At 47.3% G+C, this 16,722-nt stretch overlaps 1 protein-coding gene across 2 annotated transcripts; it reads left to right on the top strand.

Annotated features, from left to right (window-relative positions):
• The first annotated feature begins 155 nt into the window (after positions 1–155).
• Positions 156–16,381, top strand: cenpj (centromere protein J). Of its 2 annotated transcripts, none has more exons than XM_061235851.1 (17): positions 156–242; positions 1,168–1,620; positions 2,041–2,167; positions 3,188–3,430; positions 3,978–4,158; positions 4,577–4,682; positions 5,025–6,480; positions 6,591–6,717; positions 7,147–7,312; positions 10,770–11,009; positions 11,281–11,371; positions 12,300–12,415; positions 12,839–12,934; positions 13,984–14,124; positions 14,720–14,804; positions 15,028–15,148; positions 16,047–16,381. In XM_061235851.1, exons 2-17 carry the CDS (start codon positions 1,201–1,203, stop codon positions 16,237–16,239), a joined length of 3,909 nt encoding a protein of 1,302 aa, XP_061091835.1. In that variant the 5' UTR covers positions 156–242; positions 1,168–1,200; the 3' UTR covers positions 16,240–16,381. The 2 variants fall into 2 exon arrangements, with proteins under 2 accessions (XP_061091835.1, XP_061091834.1); XM_061235850.1 differs by lacking the exon at positions 156–242 and adding an exon at positions 606–699.
• Positions 16,382–16,722: the final 341 nt, after the last annotated feature.

Genomic DNA, 16,722 nt, shown 5'->3' with positions numbered 1-16,722 from the left:
TAGTTATCGACCAACCATTCTGACAGCTTAATCGTAAAGTCAGGACTGCCGTTTAACAGTAAGAAGACATGTATTATGTTCTTGTATAGCTATGTTCTTATTTTCTAAGGCAAAATGAAATAAATTCGTTAACGAATTGAAATTATACGGTTCATCACCACAGGCCACCGTGACGTGACAACGTTAAAAACGATTGTTGGAGCGGACAAAGACCAAAGGCTTCTTCTCTGCAAAGAGCACAGGTACTCTAATTGTCGCTGTTGGAGACACTTTTCTCCATGAAGTACAATAGCACCACAATACAGCAGCGTAATAATACTGTTTATTACATGTGATTACATAATTGAAAATGAAAGATTATGGGAAAAACATTCGAATTTTTGGCGTGGTTGTCACTTTTCGGACAGTCTTGCTTATATACTGTACGTTCCGTAGGTACGTTCACAGAAAATGTATATACGCGCAATGCATTGTGGGTGCCGTGGTTCTTAATTTGGATTTTAGATTAAAATCTAAATGCAACCACAGCGGAAGTGAGTGCTCTAGGACTCCATACCCCAGAAGTCATTGCAACAATTATTCGTTTCCTATCTCTCGCGGGCTTTGTTTTGGTCCGGCGGTACATTTGGAAAGCTGTATTGTCTCTTTCTGAAGTGTGCTAACGTCAACTAACTAAAACGTTGAGGAGCTTTCTGTTAAGTAAGTTCTTAATCTTGGCGATTACGTTATTGGCAGTTATCTTTTCATCACAATAAACGAGTTAACTATTGACTTTATTGTTTGTTGTCATTTTCCTTACTTGCCTCTCGTCATGTAACTGAAGTGGAGTATTAATGCTAACTAGCTAACTTAGCCAGAGAAGTATTGATAAACAACCATTTGCCTCCAAATCAACTAGCTAGCTGTTGGCTAAGAAATCAAAAGTTAGATTTAGATATCTGATTAGCAGCGCAATAAATACAATGCTAGGTAAATGCAAACGTGATTACGAAATTGACGTTTTTTACACTTAAGCCTAACCGCCATTAACACATTTATTCACCAAAAAATTCTTCAAAGAAAAAACACCAGTTACGTTTGCTAGCAATGGTAACCTCGTTAACATGTTATTGCAGCTGTTTGATGAGTTTTGACCTGTCTGTATCTGTCCTACTATGATTCTCCCAGAGAGCTAAGCTACTACTAGGACAGCTGGCCATAATGTCGTCTCAAGCTGGTCTGCACAACCCAGAGACCGACTTCCTCGCACGATGGATGCCATGCAGTTCTCGGGCTGGTGTGATCCTCAATCCCTCTGTGGACCTAGCCAGGTCACTGAGCGGCAGCAGTTGGGCGGCTCAAGACGTCGACGACTCCTTCTCAGCGCAGTTCGCCCCTCTTCCGTACTCCAGCAACAGCAGTTCCCTGAGTGTTGAGCACCTTATCCCGGATGAGGCTGCTGCAGCTCTCGGCAAGTCTGACCAGCTGCTCGGGAAGATGAACTTGATAGCCTTTAACAATCTCACCGCCCTCCAACACACCCACACCGGTGCTGTCAAGCAGGAATCAGCCGGTGACATGGGCAGCATAGTGGAGACTTCTGAACAGCCACCAGAAGACTTGATGCTGAAATTGGAACAGGTAAGCTATACAACCTGTTTACTGTCACCACGAGAACACCACAAAACACAACCAACAATTGTCTATCCGATAATGCACATTTTACATTTCAAGTTCTAGACATTTCTGTAACGGGTATGGGTTTTGTTCACTGAGTTAATGATCAGCATCATGTCTCTGGCCTGTGTGAATGCATGGCCAGAATAATGTCTCTTGGGAGAGAGTGCTAAATGTGTACCCAGTACAGTGGCTGACGGTGGCTCTGACTAAATCAATAGCCAATGACAAGGATACATATTGTATTGTGAGGTGGTGGTGCAAGCTACTTTTACAACCAGAATTGCTTGAGTACATATCCAGCTGTTTGAACACTGATTGTGCGTAAATTGAATGTGTAATGGCGCGAGGGAGTGTGTACTAAGCGGCCATGTAAACTTTCAGCTGAAGGAGTGGCAGCAGCAGATGCAAGAGAAGTTGAAGGCCCAGCAGATGCAGCAACTCCAGCAGCTGCTGGAGGAGCAGCAGCGGCTCCTGGGTTTGGTGTATGACTCGCAGCGGGCTAGTGCAGGTACTGTCGCCTCCTCTCATCTGCCCCCATCCCTTAGTTTTACCTTGTCACACTGCCTGGTCAAAAAGCCTTTTACAATTAATATGTGAACAGGAGCGAACCTGGCCTCTAAATGGTACAACGTTAAACATGACACATTTATTCAAATTTTAAAGCAAGATTACTTTTTATTAAAATGTTTTACAGTTTCAAAATAATAAAAAAAGGAAAAAGGCCTTGTGCAAAAATTTTGGAACCCTGTCAGTTATTACTCTGTAACTCCTCCTCGGGAAACTATGACAGATGGCATTAAAGCTTGTTTGTGTCCCAGCTCACACACTGTGGCCTCTTGTCTTCACTAGCTGAAGAGTGGAGAGTGAGGCAAAAAATAAAGTCAAGGTCTTGAAAGATTTTGAAAGTAACAAAATTCTTACAGAAGGACTTTAAAACTTTTCGGGTGGGCTGCTGAGTGGAGAATGGGCACAACTGGGCCGGGGGAACAGGATGACAGGGACAGCACATCCCAGTTATCTCTGCTGCTATATATTTTTTGTTGGTCATTTTAATTATTTTTATATACTGCTTTCTCAACAGTGTGATGCACTAGCCTGTGAATATTTTATTTATGGGTCATTGATGGGGGAGTGGCGGCACGGATGGTGCAGTGGGTAGCACTGCCGCCTCACAGCAAGGAGGTCCTGGGTTCGAATCCCCGTTGGCCGGGCCCTTTCTGTGTGGAGTTTGCAAGTTCTCTCCGTGCTTGCGTTGGTTTCCTCCCACAGTCCAAAGACATGCAGGTTAGGCTGATTGGGGAGTCTAAATTGCCCATAGGTATGAGTGTGTGAGTGAATGGTGTGTGTGCCCTGCGATGGACTGGCGATCTGTCCAAGGTGTATTCCTGCCTTTTGCCAAATGTATGCTGGGATAGGCTCCAGCCCCCCTGCGACCAGGATAAATGGGTTAGGATAATGAATGAATGAATGAATGAATGATGGGGGAGTGTGACAGTGAGCTGTACAGGGTTGCTATGAATCTTTACAGGTGACTTGGGGGAGTCTCAGCTGACAGAGGGGGACTGGGGGGCTGATACGGTCCTGGAGGGCCCCTCTATGTCACAGGGAGAGAAGCAGCCCTGCCTTTCCACTGTGTCGGATCTCCAGGGGGCCCCTGTTCTCCAACGGCAGCCTGTCTCACCCCTGCAATGGGCCCCCAGCAGCCCTCCTGCTGCAGACCTTCATTGTCACCCCGAGGAAGAGGAGAAAGAAGACCCTGACAAGACCTTGGGTAAAACTGAATAATACTCTGGGCTTGGTGCTTATCTTGCACAAAATCAAAGTGTTTGAACAATGGACAAGGAACTGGAAGCAGCCAATTGTAACTAATTAATTTCTAATGAAAAAATAATTTAAAAGCCAACACATTTTTTACTGACATTTCTCACCAAGAGTGGTCCTGTGTTTGAGACCTTGGATAAGAAATCTGCAAAATTAAATAGAGGGCAGCAACACATCTAACCTAGCATGTGTTGGACAGCCACCCCTAGCTCTTCAAGGAGTTAAAATCCCAACAGGTGTGATAATAAGATGCGTGATATTTGGATGGTTTAGACATGTGCAGTGCTGTTGTTCACAAAGTGACTTTATTTCTGATTTTGGATGTCAGATATTTGTTCCTAAAAAGATATGTTTAGTTTGCATTTCATTTTATGAGAAATTCTTGGTTAGCAGCGATTTACCATACCAAGGTCCCAAAGCTGGTATCGGTATCAAAATCTAAATTTGGTAAACAAATAAATAAAAATGATAAAACAAAAGCAACTTTATCTCATCAGGTTCAAATGTTCGTGTTCAGCGATGGAGTGAAGACCCTTTCCGGGAGGATGATGATGTTGATGATGATGAAGTAGCTGAGGAGGAGGAAGAAGATTCTCGACATGCTGTCCCCTCATGCATTGCAGACTCTCCGCAGATTGCCGACAGAAAGGGAGAAGAACCCAAGAATTTGCAGGACCGGTAACTGCAAATTTGACTCAGCTAACATCTGTATAGAATTAGATTCCACTGTCAATTGTAATGCTCTTCTTTGCATTTACACAACTCCAAATGTATGCATGTTCTATCGTGTGAACATACATGATCAGACATAGGGCGGCCTGTAGTGTAGTGGTTAAGGTAAATGATCCGCACAGCCGTTGGGCCCTTGAGAAAGTCCCTTAACCCTGCATTGCTCCAGGGGAGGATTGTCTCCTTCTTAGTCTAATCAACTGTACGTCGCTCTGGATAAGAGCGTCTGCCGAATGCCAATGATGGTAATACATCCAGTCCAGGCATTGTTTAACATGCTGTGGATGATAATTCTGAAGAGGTCCATCTCAATGTTGAATATCCTCTGTGTCTCAGTCCTTCTGGTTTGTTGGTTCCGTGTCTGCAGACCCATCAGACCTGGGATTGGAGGGAGGAGTCGGACATTTGAGGAGCTGCTGGAAGAACAGCTGCGGATGGAGGAGCAGAGACTGAATTCTGGCACGCAGAAACAGGTCAGAACGTCACAGAATATCACCGCTAATTTTACATACTGCAGAAACAGAGGAACCTCGCTGTCTGTCTGTTATTCAAACCAGATGTTAGTCTTATTTTTCTTCAGAGCTTTGTTTAGGTGTATCTACAACCAGTGATGGGCAGTATTTAAAATACAGTCATTTGACATATTAATTTGTTTGTATGTATTTCATACACAACATGGGTTGCTCACCTCATTTTTGTATGGTGGATACCTCTTTACCACCTGCAAAGTATCCTACACCACCACCATTTTGCTCATAGTTTATAGATTACTTCATTTGAGAGGTATTTAGTATTTTGCCTGTCCCTGTCCACAGGGCTCTGCGGGGGCAGAGGAAGTCCGAGCCAATCCAAAGAGGCCATTCCTCAGGAGGGGGGAAGGCCTGTCCCGCTTCATGGGGGGTAAAGCCCTGGCACCTCGGAGGGGCAGTAAAGAGGTCTCCAAGCCCACAAGCACCCAAGGGGCCGCCGAGTCTGCCAGCGGCGACGATCGACGTCGACCTCCCGTCCAACGCAAGACCACCGTCCTCAGCCGAGAGCCTCTTTCCACGTCCATGCCGCCCAACCGGACCAGGGCCAAAATGAAGGAAACGAAGCCGGGCCGGGTGCCGCGACAACCCTGTGTTCCAACGGGCCAGCAGAAGCTGAACTCCATGGGTGTCAGTTTGGGGAGGCCCAGGAGTGAAGTCAAACAGCCACAACAGCTGCAGCAAGAGGTACCGCTGCCCATCAAGTCCCAACATGCTCCGGGTCAGGCGTCGCAGGTGAGGGCCGGCCTGGCCAAGGGGGTGGAGGAGTTAGGTGGAGGCAGGCAAGTCGCCCCAGGGCAGGAGTACTCGCTGGAGCAGTCCTTCCAGACTAAGCTAGAGAGCTGGGACCTGGAGAGGCAGAGGGAGAGGGTGGAGCTGGGGGAGTTTGAGCTGCTGGAGCAGGCGGCCGAGGAGATGTCCTTCTCCAGCAACTCCTCCTTCGTCTTGAAGGTCCTGGAGTTGGACCGGCAGGACAGCAGGGGGCGCCGCCACCCCCACCGCCGGCTCTCCTCCACCCCCATCAAGTCCCCCAAGCCCTCCCCGCCCAAAGCGGGCCTGAGTAGCGGTGACGCCCCTGACCGACCGGGGAGCACCCTGCCCTCCTGCCCATCCATCGCCGTGGCAGCGGCGGCCAGGGTAGATCCCGTGGAGGGATCGGGCGAGAGAGGTGCGGCAGTCACATCGGATTCCTGCACTTCAGACTCCGAGGAGATGGAAGATGAGCCGGAGCAGGAAGTACTGCAGCAAGCACCGGCGTTACCCAGCAGCCCCTGCTTCTCCCCATCCCAGGGGCAGTACGACAAGACGTCCTACCAGGACGAAGAGGGCGACCTTTGCAGAGCGGGTGAACACGGCGGAACCGATGGCTACACGGACCACAATGACTCCACTCTGACGGAGGGCCAGGGGCAGGGTTTCAAGGAGGACCGCTTGGTATTCGACGACGATGACACCTGGAACGATTTGGAAGACACCGGCAATGCAGAAGACGGCGGCAGCAGTGATGGCGGGGGCATTACCCATGATCCTCCGGGAGGAGAGAGCGATAGAGCACTGAAGAGGAAGGTGGCCACTGTGAAGGTTCCTGAATGCGTACCGCAGGTCAGCCCGGTCCTTCGGGAATTGGAACCGCCCCCCACCTCTCAGCTAGTCGCCAAACTTTTCCCCTCACTGAAGCCCAAACCACAACCTCCCCCTCCCCCGGCCCCTGCACCCACAGTGACAGCAGGAGACCAAGTGACAGGTAAGAGGGCACAAATTACTTCTGTAATCTGAATTTAAATCATGTCGTATTCTGGCCTATGCATTAGTGACTTGACACGCAGGCATTCATATGTCCCCCACACCCCACAGGGCGCCAGTCCAGGCTTCTGAGAGAGAGACTTGTGGAGCTAGAAATTGAGATCGAGCGGTTCCGCTCAGAGAACACAGCCCTGGCCAGCCAGCGGCAGGAACGGGAGAAAACTCTGGAGGCGCTCAGGTAAGGGCGTGACTGTGGGTGCGTCTCTTCACTTGAGGAAGAGTGCAAGCCCACCCTCTGGAGGTGCAGAAAACTAGGGATGAGAATTTTGGTATAAATTTAATGTATGAATATTATGTGGCTCTCAAGTAGAACACAATGGAATCGTTTTTTTTGTTATTTACCCAAAAGTCCTCCAGGAAGTCCCTTTTTGTACTGTAAATAGTGACTGACTGGCACAGACTGCCGACTCGATCTGCATTCAGTCACCCTTTAAGGCAGGAAAAGAATACCGAATTGATAAAGAAAATAATTATACCGAATTTTCATTACTTTTATATTTTGCAATAGAGGAAATACACAAACTACCATGTGCCATAATATGAGATATATTATAATCGGAGAGATCCAAACAGAAAGTGGAATAATAGAGCGGGGGTGGGCTCACAGGAAGGAGAGGGCGGAGTTTGAGCGGATGAAGGAGGAGGAGCTGGCACGGTTGGAGGAGTTTAAGAAGGAGGAAACTCGCAAGCTGCAGAAGGAGCGCAAGTTGTTCGAGAAGCATGCCGCTGCCGCCCGGGCCATACCTGACAAGAAGGAGCGTGAGGAGATACAGGTGAGATGAACAGGAGTGTGAGGAGATACAGGTGAGATGAACAGGAGAGTGAGGATATACAGGTGAGATGAGAAGGAGTGTGAGGAGATACAGGTGAGATGAACAGGAGTGTGAGGAGATACAGGTGAGATGAACAGGAGAGTGAGGAGATACAGGTGAGATGAACAGGAGAGTGAGGATATACAGGTGAGATGAACAGGAGAGTGAGGAGATACAGGTGAGATGAACAGGAGAGTGAGGATATACAGGTGAGATGAGAAGGAGTGTGAGGAGATACAGGTGAGATGAACAGGAGTGTGAGGAGATACAGGTGAGATGAACAGGAGAGTGAGGATATACAGGTGAGATGAGAAGGAGTGTGAGGAGATACAGGTGAGATGAACAGGAGTGTGAGGAGATACAGGTGAGATGAACAGGAGAGTGAGGATATACAGGTGAGATGAACAGGAGTGTGAGGATATACAGGTGAGATGAACAGGAGAGTGAGGATATACAGGTGAGATGAGAAGGAGTGTGAGGATATACAGGTGAGATGAACAGGAGAGTGAGGAGATACAGGTGAGATGAACAGGAGAGTGAGGATATACAGGTGAGATGAGAAGGAGTGTGAGGAGATACAGGTGAGATGAACAGGAGTGTGAGGAGATACAGGTGAGATGAACAGGAGAGTGAGGATATACAGGTGAGATGAGAAGGAGTGTGAGGAGATACAGGTGAGATGAACAGGAGTGTGAGGAGATACAGGTGAGATGAACAGGAGAGTGAGGATATACAGGTGAGATGAACAGGAGTGTGAGGATATACAGGTGAGATGAACAGGAGAGTGAGGATATACAGGTGAGATGAGAAGGAGTGTGAGGAGATACAGGTGAGATGAACAGGAGTGTGAGGAGATACAGGTGAGATGAACAGGAGAGTGAGGAGATACAGGTGAGATGAACAGGAGAGTGAGGATATACAGGTGAGATGAACAGGAGTGTGAGGAGGTACAGGTGAGATGAACAGGAGAGTGAGGATATACAGGTGAGATGAGAAGGAGTGTGAGGAGATACAGGTGAGATGAACAGGAGTGTGAGGAGATACAGGTGAGATGAACAGGAGAGTGAGGATATACAGGTGAGATGAGAAGGAGTGTGAGGAGATACAGGTGAGATGAACAGGAGTGTGAGGAGATACAGGTGAGATGAACAGGAGAGTGAGGATATACAGGTGAGATGAGAAGGAGTGTGAGGAGATACAGGTGAGGTGAACAGAACAACTGTCTTCCTACCAGTCTCTCCTGGCGGAATTCTCCTCTGCTATCACCACTCCCAAAAGAAATTACTACCAAACAAAAATCCAGAACTCCACTTTTAACCCTCATCAACTGTCCTCCATTTTCTCCTCTCTCCTCAGCACACCTCCCCCACCATCTCAGTCTTCGCTCACTGCTGATGACTTTGCGGTATTTTTTGACGAGAAGGTTGCAGATATCCGCAGCACCTTCGTGACCACCACCACTTCTATGCCTGCCTCCATTTCTGTGTCTGCCCCCTGTTTCTCCTCTTTCTGTCCCCTTACAGATGCTGATGTGTCTCAACTCCTGCTCTCCCACCGCCCTACTACTTGTGCCCTGGACCCCATCCCCTCAAACCTCTTTCAGGCAATCACACCTGACATCCTCCCGTTTGTCACCTCCCTTGTTAACTCCTCTCTGTCCTCTGGCTGCTTTCCCTCATCATTCAAGAGGGCCTACATCACCCCGCTCCTAAAGAAACCCACTCTTGACCCCTCCTGCATTCAAAACTACCGTCCGGTATCTCTCCTTCCTTTTCTATCCAAATCCATTGAACGAGCCGCCTCCAATCAACTCTCTTCCTTCCTCTCTCAGAATAACCTGCTGGACCCCCACCAGTCCGGCTTCAGACCTGGCCACTCGACGGAGACTGCACTCCTCTCTGTCAACGAGTCCCTTCAGGCTGCACGAGCAACCTCTCTCTCCTCTGTCCTGATCCTTCTTGACCTCTCTGCGGCGTTCGACACGGTCAACCACTCCATCCTCTTAGCCTCCCTGGCATCTACAGGGATCTGTGGCACAGCCTTAGAGTGGATCCAATCCTATCTCTCTGGCAGGTCCTCCCAGGTGTCCTGGGCTGGAGAAGTGTCAACCCCTCGCCCCCTTGTTACAGGAGTCCCCCAGGGCTCAGTCCTCGGACCCCTCTTCTCCATCTACACGAGATCCCTTGGCCCCGTTATCTCTGCTCATGGCATCTCCTATCATTGTTATGCCGATGACACCCAACTCTTTCTCTCCTTCCCCCCATCAGACACACAGGTCTCTACCCGTATCTCCGCCTGCCTGAGAGACATCCAGAGCTGGATGGGCAACCACCATCTAAAGCTCAACCCAGATAAGACGGAGGTGATCTTCATCCCTGCTTTAACCTCTCCCTTCTCTGATTTCTCCATCTCACTAGGGGATACCACAGTGACCTCATCCCCTAGTGCAATAAACCTTGGAGTGGTGATGGACAAAAGGCTATCCTTCTCCAAGAACATCGCTACGGTGACCCGGGCGTGCAGGTTCTTCCTGTACAACATCCGGAGAATCCGACCCTTTCTCACCACCTACTCCACTCAGCTCCTTGTTCAAGCAATGGTCCTGTCCCGCCTGGACTATTGCAATTCTCTGCTGGCTGGCCTTCCAGCATCTGCCATCAGACCCCTACAACTCATCCAGAATGCTGCAGCCCGTCTGGTATTCAATGTTCCCAGACATTCACATGTCACCCCCCTGCTCAGCAACCTCCACTGGCTGCCTGTTATGGCTCGCATCAAATTTAAAACTTTGGTGCTCGCATACCAGGCGGTTAAAGGATCAGCCCCTGTGTATATTCAATCCCTTATCAAGACCTATACACCAACAAGACCCCTCCGTTCTGCCACTTCGTGCCGTCTGGCGCCTCCCCCTCGCCACACCTGCACTTCACGCTCAGAACTGCTGTCTGTCCTGGTCCCACGGTGGTGGAATGACCTCCCGGTGAATGTCAGAATGGCAGAGTCTCTGACCTCCTTCAAGCGCAGACTGAAGACCCATCTCTTCAGGCTACACCTTTCCCTCCCCAACTCACAATCACTGTGATTAGCCTTAGACCGTAATGGCACTTATGTATAGATATTGTTATTTGTATAGGTATTGTTGTTTTTATTGGCTGTTGTTGTATTCTAGCTGCCAACAGTGGTATGCTAGTTTGAATGTTGATTGTACTCTTCAAGGGTTCTGAATTTCTGTATGTTTACACTAGGACTCGGAACTGTACTGTCCTCTCAGGTCTACTTTTGCACTTGTTCTTGTGATTGATTTGCACTTTGTTGTACGTCGCTCTGGATAAGAGCGTCTGCTAAATACCACGTAATGTAATGTAATGTAGAGGGCAGCAGTCAGAACTGCACGCTCACGCTCCTGACTGTGTCTCAGGCCCTGAAGCTGCAGCTGAGCTCCCTGCAGGAGGAGCTCCATCGCCGGGAGGGGCGCTGGTCCAACACTCACAGCCGGCTGCGGCAGCAGGCCGAGGCCCTGGCGGAGGAGAACAGCGCCCTGCGGGAGGAGGTGCGCGCCCTGGAGCGCCTCCGAGTCTCCGCCTGGAAGAGGGACGAGGCGGAGAGGGAGAGCTGCAGGAAGCCCTGTGGGAGCAGTGCGGCCCGCTCCAAATCCACCGTGAGTGCCTGCATGCCTCCATATGCCTGCTCCGACATCATTTCCTGTCTGAATATTGCTGCACCTAGCCCTACATCACTTCACACAGGTCCTTGAGTCCTCTGTTGAGTATTACTGCGCTCACTCTGACATCATCAGTGAAAGCCTCTTAATCTTACCTCACGTTACTGCATCCCCCATTGCAATCGCTGTGCAATCCCTGTGTAATACCTCTATAATCTCTGTGTAATGTCTTTCTCATCTCTCTGTAACCCCTAATCTTGTGTTAAAGAGCCCGCCAGGTGCTGTGAAGGCCAGCCAGCCTTTGACTGTCACTGCCAGGGAGACCCGAAGGGTGACCATTCCTCCCAGGGGCACTCAGAGTGGGTATCTGCATTGTGGATGTCCTGTTTAAAGGAAATAATTACTGCATTTATTTCAATATGTATGTCTGTTGTGGTAGTAATCTTAGTAACAAAAATATAATCAAATCATATTTTGATCAGATTCAAATAAAATTGGAATTGTATCTTTTTCTGTTGTGTATGGCAAACCCAGTCTGATTTGGTGCTGTAATGCAATTCCAGTATCAAGCATTTCACCAGCATCTCACACATCATAGGAGACTTTGCAGTGAATGATGGGAGACTTGCATGCACTACATGGGAGTTCTTCCCACTCACTGCCCTCAGTGGAAGTAATTGGCTAAATCTTAGGAGCACCATCTTGTTTAGCATCATCTTGTGAAATGTCATATCAGCAGTCTTTTGCTTAATGTTAATTCAAAGGTGCCTGCTGTGTGCATGTCTTTGGCTCAAAGATTGAAAGTGCTGGGACTTCTAGATTTTGCTCGAATGAATACCGGCACTTATTTTTTTCCACCTCAAGCATTGCTGGTACTGTTTTCAAAACCTGAATTGATTGCTATCTATCAGAACCTGCATGCATGTATCCAGATGGGTAAATGAGGATAAACGAGTCTAGAGCAGTTGTGATGTGCTGCTGTATGGACCACATCAACAGCGTGGATTAGATTTTCATGAAAAAGATGCTACTGTGCTGTTCAGATAAGTAATACAGTGTTTTGTTATTTTCAAATACAATGAAACCTGTCTAAGGCAGCCACCCACAGAAGTAATTAAAGTGGCTATCGTGTAAGTGACTGCCAAGGCAGATTTCACTGTAAAATTATGTTTTGGTTGAGACACAGGTCATCCCCTCTCTGGCAACTGTCAGTCGACCTCTGGTCCAGAGAGCGCGTTTCCGCCGTGTGACAGAAATGTGAAAACGACATTCTGTTCTCGTCTGCAGGAAGCAGCAGCAGGAAGTCCCCACCGGCACCCAGCCTCAGATCTGGAGCACAGGAACAGGATCAAGGGCAGCCTATCACAGCACAGACAGCAAGGACTCCTCCAGCTCTGCTTTCTGTGAGTGAGAGTCGTCTTCAGATAAACCTGTTTTACATGGGGTGGGTTAAGGTCACATTGTGGGATGAGGTGTGGGTGTGAAATACATTGCAGGGTTTTGTGGATAAATACAGTTCAAAGTATGAACTTGAAATCTATGTATATTTGTATATTTGCTCATATATTGTCATGTGTTATCTTGATAAAGGTTCATATTTTGGGTATATTCAATTTCTGTAAGTGTGGTGGCAGTGTATACTTTGGGAGTGTCTTCGTATTTCTCCTCCTTATGATGGCTGAGATGGTGAGTTTCAGCCTCGGGCAACTTATTACCAAAAACCTGTGGAGATGTTATGACCTTTGGTCTGGGTAGGTTGATGGCAAAGCTGTAGAAAACAAGTCAAGTTTGTAAGCGGTTAGTGTGTGTGATAATCTTCTCAACAGAGAGCAGTTGTGTCACAGACAGAGTCCTTTGAGGAGGAAGAGGAGGAGGAGGAGGAAGAGCAGAGCCGGAAGGAGATCACTCATCCTGATGGAAAGGTGTGTTTGTGTGGGGGCATTTCTGAACAAGCATTGTCTATTAACTGCTGTTGAAAGTAGTCATTCTAAGAGATATTTGAGAAAGTTAACTGAAATAACGTGCAGAAGGGGCAAAGTTATTCATTGTAGACAATGTTTACAAAGAATAGAAAATCGCTTACTTCTTAATTGTTCACTTTGGCTAAGAATGTAACAAGTAAATAACCAAGAAGCCTTCATACAGCTGCATCAAATTTGAGGCAGACTTTTGCTGTATATGTTGAACAGGGTTTTTCATATTAGTGTAAACTCGCCTCCCAAGCCCACAAAATGTGTTACAAATAATAGTAATAAAAGCAAGTTTCAGAAACACTTCAGCTGCCAAGTGGAATGTTGAGAATGCAGTCAGTTGGTTGATCCCTAATCCCATTAGAGTATCCAGTGGTTCCTATTGGCTCTCATTTTATGCATGAATATTCATCAACTCAACATTCAGGAAGCAGAAGGCAATCCTTTGCCTCTGGATGATTACATTTTAACCAAGTTAAAAGTTAAAGAGACCACACCAGACCATCTTTTATTGTTCAGCTCAGCTGTTAAACACCTTCCCACTTAACCCATTATTGACTAAGGCGCCCTATAGAAGACCCATAGAAAGGCCTAGGAATCACTATGCGTTTCAACGGTCATGTGTCTTGAAATCCGCCCATAAGGGGTTAACACACTTTTGTCTGGTGAAGAAGTGAGGAATGTGTGACCAAAGCTTTAGTTCCAGGGACCATTTCCAAGTATTCTGAGGAGAATTCCCCTCCCTCCCCTTTCCTTCCTCATTTCAGTGATCTCTATATTATGATGAAGTTCTAGCACCGAAACATCAGAATAAATACAAATTCAGTTTTTTTGTAGTAAGCAGTTGTTGCTTTGAGTGTCTGTTAGGTCTGATTTCTGACATATTGTCATGCCTTATTGATCAGGGGGAGGTACAGATAGATTTATAGGACTTAGACACTATTAGAGGCCTCAGTGCTGTGACATCACATAGGCATGCCCCTCTCTCCCTGGTTGGGCAGATTGAGACCGTCCTGCGCTGTGGGACCCGGCTCATAGTCTTCCCCAACGGAACCCGCAAAGAGGTGTCAGCCGACGGGCGCACCGTCAAAGTCAACTTTTTCAACGGTGACGTCAAGCAGGTCATGGAGGACCAGAGAGTGGTGAGTCTGACAGCCTACAGCTGCTTTGCATCAGCGGTTTGGAATGTGGCTGCTGGAAAAATAAGGCTTAAGTTAACAGTGATGTAAAACAGTGAAACGTCGATAGCACCATGTTGCTCCACCCACTCATTTCTCCACACGTCCTCATTTTTGAAGAACTACAGTGGGTTGGGTAATTTGAAATTATGGACAGCCTTTTTAGATGGACAGTTTCTTTGAGTTTGAGTTTAGCTACTTCGGAAAGGATAGGAACAACGACACTGCCCAATGTGGTCCAGTTTGGTGAATCATGTGGAAGCCAATTTTAGCACTGGAGCATGTGTAGCAGTTTGGCACTATATCTCTGCACTCGCTGCAGGTAGAGGCTGGCTGAGAGCACATTTTAATCAGGATAGCCACTCTTCAACAAGTAAAAGTGCATTCTACAGTGGAATTTGGCCTTTAAGCAAGCAAAATTAAGATTCTTCCTAATGAATGTCCCAAACTACTGGTTTCTGAACAATATTTTAGCCTGTCTCCTCTTAGACCTGATCAACAGTGACCTATTCACTTTCTGCTCAGGACAGCTCATGAGACTTTGTGCTTTTCTCTTTAGATTTACTACTATGCAAACACCCAGACCACTCACACCACTTACCCTGACGGCATGGAGGTTCTACAGTTCCCTAACAACCAGATCGGTGAGACCTGTATCCACTGCCCTTGACCTGCCTCTGTGTCCCTTAACTAGCACTGTCACTTAACTGCCCTTTGCCCCACAACTGCCCATCTTCTACCAGTGTGCCCCATACCCCATTCCCCCACACCCTAAAATGGCCTCTGACCTCCCCAAAACCCCTTCTGATGTGCTGCTCCTTCCGATAACTGCCCCCTGACATGCCCCTGCACTCTTTTCCACATCAGAGAAGCATTTCCCAGACGGTCGTAAGGAAATCACCTTTCCTGACCAGACGGTAAAGAACCTAGGGCCGAACGGGGACGTGGAGAGCGTGCTTCCGGACGGGACCATCATACAAGTCAAACCGTGAGTTATCTGTGACCACAGTGCACTCATACAAGTCAAACCGTGAGTTATCGGTGACCACAGTGCACTCATACAAGTCAAACCGTGAGTTATCTGTGACCACAGTGCACTCATACAAGTCAAACCGTGAGTTATCTGTGACCACAGTGCACTCATACAAGTCAAACCGTGAGTTATCTGTGACCACAGTGCACTCATACAAGTCAAACCGTGAGTTATCTGTGACCACAGTGCACTCATACAAGTCAAACCGTGAGTTATCTGTGACCACAGTGCACTCATACAAGTCAAACCGTGAGTTATCTGTGACCACAGTGCACTCATACAAGTCAAACCGTGAGTTATCTGTGACCACAGTGCACTCATACAAGTCAAACCGTGAGTTATCTGTGACCACAGGGCACTCATACAAGTCAAACCGTGAGTTATCTGTGACCACAGTGCACTCATACAAGTCAAACCATGAGTTACCAATGACCACAGCGCACTCGTACGAGTTAAACACGCCCTATTGCAGGGGTCACCAACCCTGTTCCTGGAGATCTACTGTCCTGAAGGTTTTCAATTCTTCCCTAATTTGGCACACCAGATTCTACTAATTAGCAGCTGAATGAGATCAGAAGCAATTGAATGAGGTGCTTTGTTAGGGTTGGAGTGAAAACCTACAGGGACAGTAGATCTCCAGGAACAGGGTTGGTGATCACTGCCCTACGGGGTTCTTGGGGATAATGGGAAATGGACCGCGTTTGGGTTGGAATGGGGGATAAAGTTGGCTTTAATTCCTTGAGGGCAAGGTTATGGTTTAGTTACTGAATTCTGATACAGAGAGTACAGTTACTGCGCTGTAGTAAATTATTTCTCCTGTATTGTACAATAATACAATATTCTATCCTGGCAGAGACGGCACCAAAGTGATCCAGTTTAACAATGGGCAGAGGGAGGTGCACACGGACAAGTTTAAACGTCGAGAGTACCCTGATGGGACGGTGAAGACGGTCTACTCTGACGGCCGGCAGGAGACCCGCTACCCCACCGGCAGACTGCGCATCAAGGACAAAGACGGGCGCGTCGTCGTAGACTCTGGGAGTTAAAACCCTGGGGAAACCTCCTCTACTCTCCTGTGCTTGTGGCTTTCTTCATATTTATAACGTCTTGATTGTGTGTGATATGCAGTGGATGTTTCTGTAATTGTATGTACATAGTATATTTAAATTTTTAATTTAATATTTCTGTTTTTATGCCAAATTAGTTTTTATTTAATATTTGTTCAAATAAAAGATTTTCTTTTTTTTTATACATCCATGGTGGCTATGCATATTTGACCACAACTGGGGCTCAAACCGCAGTTTTGTAAATACTTGTTTTAAAATAACCCAGATTACATTGAATTGAAAATATTCCCAAATGTAAAATCTGCATTGTGAGAAACCTCCTAAATCACGTATTCTATATTGCGAATGTGTGTGAATGACTGGCAGCCCCAAAAGGGCAACACGTGATTAGTTGTGACATCCCTTAGGGGAGTTTTAAATTAGCGTTGTATTATTATGCAAGTGCACCTCTGGTCTCTGGCA

This window comes from Conger conger, chromosome 3, assembly GCF_963514075.1.
Source record: "Conger conger chromosome 3, fConCon1.1, whole genome shotgun sequence".
Lineage (NCBI taxonomy): Eukaryota > Metazoa > Chordata > Actinopteri > Anguilliformes > Congridae > Conger > Conger conger.
The sequence above is the reverse complement of the archived record's forward strand: the minus strand, read 5'-3'. Positions and strand labels throughout refer to the sequence as shown.

Coding starts and splice junctions, on each gene's coding strand:
- cenpj (XM_061235851.1), top strand. CDS start 1,201: ATGTCGTCTCAAGCTGGTCTGCACAACCCAGAGACCGACTTCCTCGCA. Junction 1,621..2,040: donor TGATGCTGAAATTGGAACAG/GTAAGCTATACA, acceptor GTAAACTTTCAG/CTGAAGGAGTGGCAGCAGCA. Junction 11,010..11,280: donor CGGCCCGCTCCAAATCCACC/GTGAGTGCCTGC, acceptor CTTGTGTTAAAG/AGCCCGCCAGGTGCTGTGAA.